This window comes from Lolium rigidum, chromosome 4, assembly GCF_022539505.1.
Source record: "Lolium rigidum isolate FL_2022 chromosome 4, APGP_CSIRO_Lrig_0.1, whole genome shotgun sequence".
In the NCBI taxonomy this organism is placed as follows: domain Eukaryota; kingdom Viridiplantae; phylum Streptophyta; class Magnoliopsida; order Poales; family Poaceae; genus Lolium; species Lolium rigidum.
This window is the reverse complement of record NC_061511.1, coordinates 268206834-268216123: the sequence shown is the minus strand read 5'-3', so window position 1 is coordinate 268216123 and position 9290 is coordinate 268206834. Positions and strand designations below refer to the sequence as shown.

At 46.3% G+C, this 9290-nt stretch overlaps 1 protein-coding gene and 1 pseudogene across 1 annotated transcript; both read left to right on the top strand.

Annotated features, from left to right (window-relative positions):
* Positions 1–219: 219 nt before the first annotated feature.
* On the top strand, positions 220–6762 carry LOC124648750 (annotated as a pseudogene).
* Positions 6763–7426: 664 nt separating this feature from the next.
* On the top strand, positions 7427–8664 carry LOC124648749 (histone H3.3-like). The gene is made up of 4 exons (XM_047188460.1): positions 7427–7678; positions 7779–7853; positions 7950–8025; positions 8612–8664. Exons 1-4 carry the CDS (start codon positions 7427–7429, stop codon positions 8662–8664), a joined length of 456 nt encoding a protein of 151 aa, XP_047044416.1.
* Positions 8665–9290: the final 626 nt, after the last annotated feature.

The following is a 9290-nucleotide window of genomic DNA, read 5'->3' as shown; positions in this document are numbered from 1 at the left end:
AATGGAGCCCAACAAGATACCGAATGGGCCGTACTAGGGCAGATAAGATGCGTCACTGTTGTCATTTAAATGCATCGTAAATAGAATGCTCCTGGTTGCTCCAAAGTCCTAGCCCATCTCGCCACTGTTTGCAAAAAACCCTAGAACGAGCCGTGCAGCGCCACCGCCGCCGTCGCCCTAGCAGCACAGCAGCAGTGAAGGCGTCGCCGGTCCGGGAAGATGACGGCGGAGGGCAAGGGCAAGGGGAAGGTGCTGGACATCCTCGCGGGCTCCGACGACGACTCCGACGCCCCCGCCGAGGACAACTCCAAGATCCAGATCAACGAGGAGTACGCGCGCCGCTTCGAGCACAACAAGCGGCGCGAGGCGCTGCAGCGCCGCGAGGAGCAGAAGAAGAAGGGCCTCATCCCCGAGTCCGACGACGAGGACGACTCCGACGACGAGTCGTCGGACGAGGACGTCGCCGTCGCCGCCGCCTCCCGCCGCGTCGACCGCCGCGTGCTCCAGGTCATCCGCCGCATCCGCAGCTGCGACAGCGCCATCTTCGACCCGGACGCGAAGGTGTACTCCTCCTCCTCGTCGGAGGACGAGGACGAGGCCGGCGGCGCGGAGGGGGAGCCCAAGGCGGGGAAGGCCAAGAAGGAGCGGCCGCTGTACCTCAAGGACGTGAACGCGCAGCACCTTCTCGAGGAGGGCCCCGAGTTCGCGGCGCAGACTGGCCGCGGCAACAAGTACGACAGGATTGCGTACGACGAGCGCCAGAGGGAGGGGCTCAAGGAGTTCCTCGAGGCGGAGAAGAAGGAGGTAGGTGGTGGTGACGGCGAGGAGGACGATTTGTTCATGGTGAAGAAGGCTGATGGAGATGGTGGCGAGAGCGAGGAGGATGAAGATGAGAAGCAGACGGAGGAGCTGGCGGGTGAGGTTTTCGGGAAGGATGAGGAGCTGGATGAGAATGAGAAGTTCTTGAAAGATTACATCCTCAACAGGCCGTACCTTGAAACAGGGGCGGGCAAGAACTTCTCTCTGGATGATATCCAGGAGGTGTCGGAGGAGGAGGCTGAGATAGAAAAGTGGGAGGATTATGAGGATAATTACAATGCCCGAAGTTATAATTTCCGGCATGAGGAGATGGCAGCTTCAGAGGCGCCAGTGACTGATAGGGTGATGGGACATCCCCGGGTGATTGAGGGGTCTGTGAGGAAGAAGGAGAGCAGCAGGAAGAAGCAGCGGAAGAGCAAGGAGGAACGGAATGCACTAGCCAAGCAGCAGCAGGCAGAGGAGCTGAAGCATCTCAAGAATCTGAAGAAGAAAGAGATCGCGGAGAAGCTCGAGAAGATCCGGATGATTGCTGGAATCGAAGGGGATGCTGCTTGCAAGCTTGGTGCGGATGACTTGGAGGAGGATTTTGATCCGGAGGATTATGACAGGAAAATGCGCGAGATGTTCAATGAGAACTACTATGGTGCTGATGAGGTTGATCCTGGCTTTGGAGGTGGGGATGATTTTGATTTGGCCAAACCTGATTTTGACAAGGAAGACGAATTGCTTGGGCTACCTAAAGAATGGGCTCTTGATGATAATAACGAAGGGTCTACTGCTAGTGGTGAGAAAGCTATTAGCGAGAAGAAGAAGAAGAAGAAGAAAAATAAGGAGCTTGCAGATGGTGATGAGGTTGGCGAGAAAAGGGAAGGGAAGATATCTCGCAAGGACAAAGTGGAGCTTGAGAAGGAATTTGACGAGTACTATAAGCTAGACTATGAGGACACCATTGGAGATCTGAAGACTCGGTTCAAGTATAGGAAAGTTCAGCCAAACAGTTATGGCCTGAAGACCTATGAGATATTGCAAGCAGATGACAGGGATTTGAACCAATATGTTCCCATAAAGAAGCTAGCACCATATAGGGAGGATGAATGGGAGGTGACTTATCATAAGAAGATGCAGAAAGATTTGATCCTAGGAGGACAGAAGATAGAAGGTAAGAAGGTCAAAGCTCACAAGAAATCAAAGTCTGAGGAAGGTCCTAGTTCTGAAAAGCCAAGGGAAGATAAGCTGATGAGTGAGCACAAAGAAATATATGCCAAGACAAACTCAGAAGGCAAGAAGGTCAAGAGTGGCAAGAGATCTAGGTCCGAGGAAGACCCTAGTTTGGCAGAGCCAGTGAAAGATGAACAGACAAGTGAACAAGAAGGAACACATGCCAAGGAAAAGTCAACTAGAAGTAAACGGAGAAATCGTAGCAGGAAGGAGCTGCGGATATCTGATGCCAGGCGAAGGGCATATGAGTGATAGATCCAAAGCATCACAAGGGCAATTGAGTTTTGGGGATTCAGCTGAGTTCATCTAGAAAATTTAGTTCTGTCAATGCATTTCGGTGTGGGTGTTACGCTAGTGGAAACATCTGTTTGAAGCCATCGATATATTATCTAAGTAGGAATGTAGGATATGTTCTTATATTCTCGGAAGTTACAAACCCAGTGTTATCCTTGAAGAAACTTATTTATCTCTGAAAGTTTTGAAGACAGTTGCATGATATAATATATTGGATTTTTGTTACAGTTTGTTTCGTTTGTGTTTTCTGGATGAGTGCTAATACCAATGTTTGTCTTACCATCAGATCTCAAAATACCCATTGTCCGTGGCATTAGTTATATGGTAGTCCCTCTGTCTCATAATGTTATTACAACTAATATAGGCTGTAATTGGTTGTAATAACATCCTATATTACGGGATGGAGTGAGTAGTAGCGATACAGTCCTGGTGTTCTTGATCAATTTTCTGTTACTTTCCTGCTTGCGCATTTTACTCTTCCAGGAGTAGTTGCTTACCATTTTGATTTGACGGATTTTCTGAATCTGGTAGCAATATTCAGGTGAATAACATCTCTATATGTTCAGTAAAATAGTTGTGGTGATTGCTTTCACGAATTGCCCATTGTTGTTTGCAGTCCAAAATGTGAGTAGTCAGATCAGATCAACTGTGAAGTGGACGCTGTTTTTTGTACTGTAGCTCTCATGTGTAATCAGAACGGAGCTTCTTTCACATGCATGTATTTACAGGCCTCCAGCTCTAGGGTCCGGCTGAAGAAGAAATTTCCATCAACAATGTAAGACAATGCATTAAACTAAGACTAATATAGGCCTGGCCTCACCGGGTGAAGACCAAATCAAAGTAGCCCTACAGGCTACAGCAGTGGCAACCAGGTCAACATGATTGTTTTTTGGCCTGGCGTCTTCCTCTTATCATCTAATTTCTCAATTCTTTGTCATCTTGCCCCCTGCACGAAAAAGAAAGTACTCGGTGAGTTTATTCCCTTTTGTTGGTTGTTGCACATGTCTCTTTCTTGTGGCGTCACAATCTTCAACTCCCCAACGTTGTGCTCTTTGTATATAGTTCTCACAGTGGAGCTGTTTATATAGACGTCCCTGTCTGTTCCCAACTACTGTTTCCAGTTTGTGCTCTGCTGTTCCCCAATCTTTCTTCTCCCCAGAGACCTGTGATCAATTTGTTCTTCCTGTATCAGTGATCACTGTTCTGATTTCTTGTGTGAAACAGGTCGATTTGTACCGGTTTATTGCTGATTTTGGGTGCTCGTGCCCTCTTGGCTTCCTTCTTACCGGTATTTGTTACCTTCAGCTGTTAGGTTCTTGAGTCAAACAACTGGTTGAAGCTACTCTTGCTGCTACGCAATGTCCACGACTGAAAGCAGAAAGCTGTCTGATGACTATGAAGTTGTGGATGTCCTCGGCCGAGGTGGTTTCTCGATAGTGAGAAGAGGAGTCAGCAAGTCTGAAGGAAACACCCAGGTCGCGATAAAGACCCTCCGAAGGCTCGGCCCAGCGATGATGGGGATGCAGCAAGGGTCAAAGGGTGGCGCGCCGAGCTCGGGCCTCCCGATGTGGAAGCAGGTATCCATCTCCGACGCGTTGCTGACTAATGAGATACTCGTCATGAGGAGGATAGTTGAGAATGTTGCGCCCCATCCGAATGTTATCAGCCTGCATGATGTGTATGAGGATGCGAACGGCGTGCACCTTATCCTTGAGCTGTGCTCTGGTGGTGAGCTTTTCGACAGGATAATAGGTCGCGAGCGGTACTCGGAGTTTGATGCGGCTGCTATCATTAGCCAGATCGCCGGTGGGTTGAAAGCTCTTCACAAGGCGAACATCATACACAGAGACTTGAAGCCGGAAAATTGCCTGTTCACGGACAGAAAAGAAGATTCCACGTTGAAGATCATGGATTTTGGGTTGAGTTCTGTAGAAGATTTCAGTGACCCGATTGTGGCGTTGTTTGGGTCGATAGATTATGTTTCACCAGAAGCACTATCGAGGCAAGAGGTTTCAGCTGCAAGTGATATGTGGTCTGTTGGGGTGATTCTGTATATTCTCTTATCTGGGTACGTTGGCCATCCTTTCTTCTGATAATTCTCTTGGCTTGACTCATGTATCATAGTTCACAGGCTTTATTGTACATTGCAGATGCCCGCCATTTCATGCTCCAACTAATCTAGAAAAGCATCAAAGGATCCTCCAAGTAAGTATCCATCTGAACTAGCATCTGGGGAAAATTGTCTGCAATGGTTATATTATTGGTTTGGAGTTTTCTTGTGATTCATATCTCCAGTTTTTCACCTATACAGAACTTCTACAACCTAGTATGACAATACCTGTAGTGGAAAAGGGTGTTAAATAAATTTCTTTGAATGCATTTGCTTATGAAACAAGATTGTTGTGCCCATGAATCATCTGATCTCCATAAACTGTATGCCCTATGCTCTTCCAGTATAAATTATGGGCGAGCCATGTAATGTCAGAATGAGTGTCCACCTTGTGTCAGTTGGATTGGAACAATTGACTGTACTTAGTATAGAAACATGCCTGTCAATCATTGCTGAAGTTTCTTCTCTGTTAGTTATTGCCACTTGAATTTTTATTTGTCTTATCTGATGTCTAGTTCCAAACTTCCAATGGGCAAGTTTCTTTGAGATATTTAAGTCAGTAGCTAACTAGAGATTCCTTTAAGGATGCAAACAAATATTGTCTTACATGTAATCCACAAGAATATAACGTGTTCTACTACTCAGAATAACACCCAAAACTGTGAGCCATCATGGGTGTGGGGTTAATTGACTTTGTCATAAGCCACTCAAAAAGGAATTGGTACCTTTTCTTTGAAGAATTAAGGCCTTATAAATACGGATAATATGGTGTCTTAGAACTTGAGCACTTGAGTGTCTATACAAAATTACAAATACTCCTGCTTACTTGCAGGGTGAATTCAGTTTTGAGGAGCACACATGGAAAACAGTAACTTCATCAGCCAAAGAACTGATTTCCAGTCTTCTTTCCGTTGAACCTTACAAAAGGCCCACCGCGAGTGATGTATATCTCCTGCTCCCTTTTGTGCTTCTTCGCACTTGACTTGATATAACTGTACTTAGCTGTGTGCCCATTTATCATGACAACCCAGCTTTTGATGCATCCTTGGGTGATAGGAGACTGTGCCAAGCAAGATCGAATGGATGCAGAGGTTGTCACAAAACTGCAAAGATTCAATGCCAGAAGGAAATTGCGGGCAGCAGCTATAGCAAGCGTCCTGAGCAGCAAAGTGGCACTGAGGACAAAAAGGCTGAGGAGTCTTTTAGGAACCCATGATCTTACCTCGGAAGAGCTAGATAATCTGCGGCTTCATTTCGCACGGATGTGAGTGTATGGGTTTATCTACAATATGTTGTCTAGTGCTTGATATATCGGTAACAGCGTTACTCAGTTAGACGAGATGTTCAAAATGTGGATAATCCCAATACGGATAGTTAACCATGATGTATAAGCAGATTAAAGTTTGAATAGTTGCAGTCCCTTGTAAGAAGCTGCGTATTTCTGAAATCTGTAACTTTGTTGAATGAATACCTGAACTTATTTACAAAGTGGTCCTGGTGCAGATGCGCAGACGGAGAGAATGCCACGCTAACAGAGTTCGAGCAGGTGCTGAAAGCAATGAAGATGGACTCCCTGATCCCTCTAGCTCCCCGTGTGTTTGATCTGTTTGACAACAACCGTGATGGAACCGTGGACATGAGGGAGATCCTCTGCGGGCTCTCCAACCTGAGGAACTCGCGCGGCGATGATGCCCTGCGGCTCTGCTTCCAGGTATATACCCAAAATCACACTACTAGAGAAAGATTTGATGCTACAGATTGCAGTAGCAATCAATGCATCATCTCAATGTTTGCTTTCAGACTGGTTCCTAAACTGACACGCTAGGTTGATTCAACATCTGACAACAAGAAACACGATTTCAGATGTACGACGAGGACCGGTCAGGCTGCATCAGCAAGGAAGAGTTGGCGTCGATGCTCCGGGTAAGAGGAATTCAGACTAACTCTACCAGACCAAGCGTTCTTCAGGCGGTTTGGTTTTAGATGTTGACAAAGCTCTTGTTCTAAACTTGTGAAAATTGCTAGGCCCTGCCTGAGGAGTGCCTTCCGGGCGACATCGCGGAGCCAGGGAAGCTGGACGAGATGTTCGACCAGATGGACGCCAACGGCGACGGCAAGATCACCTTCGACGAGTTCAAGGCCGCGATGCAGAAGGACAGCTCCCTCCAGGACGTGGTCCTCTCGTCGCTGCGGCCCAGCGGGCATTAGCCAGCCTCCTTCAGATTAAATCTGTAGTTGATGATCGAAACAAAGCCCCCTGTCTGTCTGAATTTCATTTTCTTGCCAGTGCCATGTGGCGAACTCAGTGATGTGATCGTTTGTTCAAAACGTATGTTGTGTTGTGACATTTCTTTGGCACGGATTTGGAAGCTGGCACCGCGTCAACTGACGCGTTTTTCCCTCTCTCGAAGTCAGCTATCTTTTCTGGACCAGTTCTTGATGTAGTCTTACCATTTAAAACTTATTTCGGCTAGAATCTGAAGACATCAATTTTTTTTGTATAACATAAATTTCAAAAAGCTTTGGTAGTACCATCTTCTGAAAATGGTTGTGCAGCACAAGTCATGACCTGCGTCATAGCAATTTGTTCCGTGCATTATTTGGTGATTCTTGTAAAGCCAAAAATGTTCATACATTTTGCGAAATTTAACAAGGTTAACTTTTTACCCATCATTAGCTTACATATTTTTGCACAATTTTCCATGCTTGGAAATATTGTTATTATTATTATCACCATGTGCCGAATACTAGTATTTTTCTGAATTTTTTGTTGTTCCCCATCCGCTGAGAGTCGGCAAAAACGGCTGATCGCTCCTTCTGCTTCACATCTGTCAGCTGCCAACCAAATCATTCGAAAGCGCCCGACTGACCGTTCCTCCTACTCAACACACTCGCCGCAGACTGCTAGCTACTAAGCTCAGTAGCTAGAGTCACACCACGCACGGCACGGCTCGGCGTACCTACACTACACTTCACGCCGCCGCGATGGCCCGCACGAAGCACACCGTGGCGAGGATGCCCAGGCTGGAGCCCAGGGAGGCGCCGCCCGGCTTCGAGCGCTCCCGTCCCTGGAGGCCGCCGCCGCCGTTGCGGATGGTGTCTCCAGAGCCTCGGCCGGAGCCGGAGAAGAAGAAGAGGGCGTACCGGTACCGCCCGGGCGCGATGGCGCTGCGGGAGATCAGGAAGTACCAGAGCTTCACAGGGCTGCTCCTCCCCTTCGCGCCATTTGTCCGCCTGGTGCGTGCCTCCGTCGTGCCCTCTGCTCTGTCAGTCAGGGTATCCTTGTCTGACTGTCATCCTCTCTCGATGTCCATGATTTAGATCGATGAATTTGCAGGTTAAGGAGATCAACGACTCCCTCTCCACCGATGTGAACCGCTGGACTCCTGAAGCGCTCGTCGCGCTGCAAGAGGTCAGTCAGTAATGCCCTAGTTGTACTTCCAGTCACTGTCCTTCATCATATTTTGCTTTGCAATGAATATGGTTTTCTCTCCTTTTCCATATGCAGGCTGCAGAGTATCGCTTGGTAGACTTATTTGAAAAGGCAAATATCTGCGCCATCCATGCGAAGCGAGTTACCGTCAGTAAGTTGTCACTGAATGAGCACTTCTTTTCGTTTGCACTTATCTTATTTTTGGTAATTGCGAAGGATACATGCCAAAGTTATCAAAGCATTTCAATCACAGTATCATCTTTGCTTTTATTTGAGGTGATATTTAGTTTTATGTTATTTGAAGTTGCAAAAATTCTAATGGTTAATAATAAGAAGATCTACAAATAGCAGACCCCATCTCAACAGGACCTTCTATTCTTTTTTCTCAACGAACATGTGGAACAAACGGTACATATTCTGACAGTTATGGCTAGTGTGCTAGAATTTTCAATCCTGCATTTAGACACCAAATCTGGTTGGTTACCATTGCAGAAAACTCTGTGTTATCTTGAGGATACAAGCATAGTATCAAAATAAGAATTTTTATTTGTAAAATATGTCTGTATTTTCTACTTGCGTACTGTTTGTCGTAACAAATTGATGTCACTCATCATCATCATCGTTCTTGTTTCTATCTTAACAAATTGATGGTATCAACTAGCAATTACTTTATATATATAATGGAAATACATGTATAGATTAGCATGCCCTCATTCACCTGACCTTTTTTGCTACAGTGCAAAAGGACATACATCTTGCCAGGCGCATCGGGGGGCAAAGGCATTGGTAATACTAATGGAAGATGCTTTCTTGGGTCGGGGTGTGCAAATATAGTGGTCATAATAATCGGTTACGTTCGTGAGTGTATCATTAACAAGTGTGGGTGTGTATTGGTTAGCTTGTCGGTTCTGACTTGATGCGTGTTAGGGCTCAGTTGAGTTTTCAGCCTTTGCTCCATTTTAATTGGTCTAATTCAGAGTTTCTGCGAACAACACTATGATATGGAGTAGTAATTGTTGCTCACTATTATTACTGTCATTATTATTATTATTATTATTATTAAGTATTATTGCTTGTTTTACAGTACCTTTTACCACACCTAAGTGAAGAGAGGTATGATTAAGGGTCAACGGTTAAGATTGAGCGTAGTAGATTAGGCCCGGTAGCCCACCAGGATGTAAATAATAAAAAGTTAGTAGTTTTCAGGCCAGCCCAGTAGTTGGCAAATAGACCCGTGCCTAGGTATCTAGGTATCGACGGACAGCAGCCGCCGCCACATAGTCGATGCCGACGTCCGCGTCTGTTTTGCTCCTCCTTGGCGTGAGATCTACAGCCTCGACGTGGTTCGTCTCTTTCACTACCGGGAGCAAAGCACGATCGACGCCTCTGAGATCTAACCGTACATGAGCCGCACAA

Excerpts from the sequence above, each read along its gene's own strand:
- LOC124648749 (XM_047188460.1), top strand. The coding sequence starts at position 7,427 with ATGGCCCGCACGAAGCACACCGTGGCGAGGATGCCCAGGCTGGAGCCC. Across the intron at positions 7,854-7,949 it reads CGCTCGTCGCGCTGCAAGAG|GCTGCAGAGTATCGCTTGGT; the intron begins GTCAGTCAGTAA and ends TTCCATATGCAG. Across the intron at positions 8,026-8,611 it reads TGCGAAGCGAGTTACCGTCA|TGCAAAAGGACATACATCTT; the intron begins GTAAGTTGTCAC and ends TTTTTGCTACAG.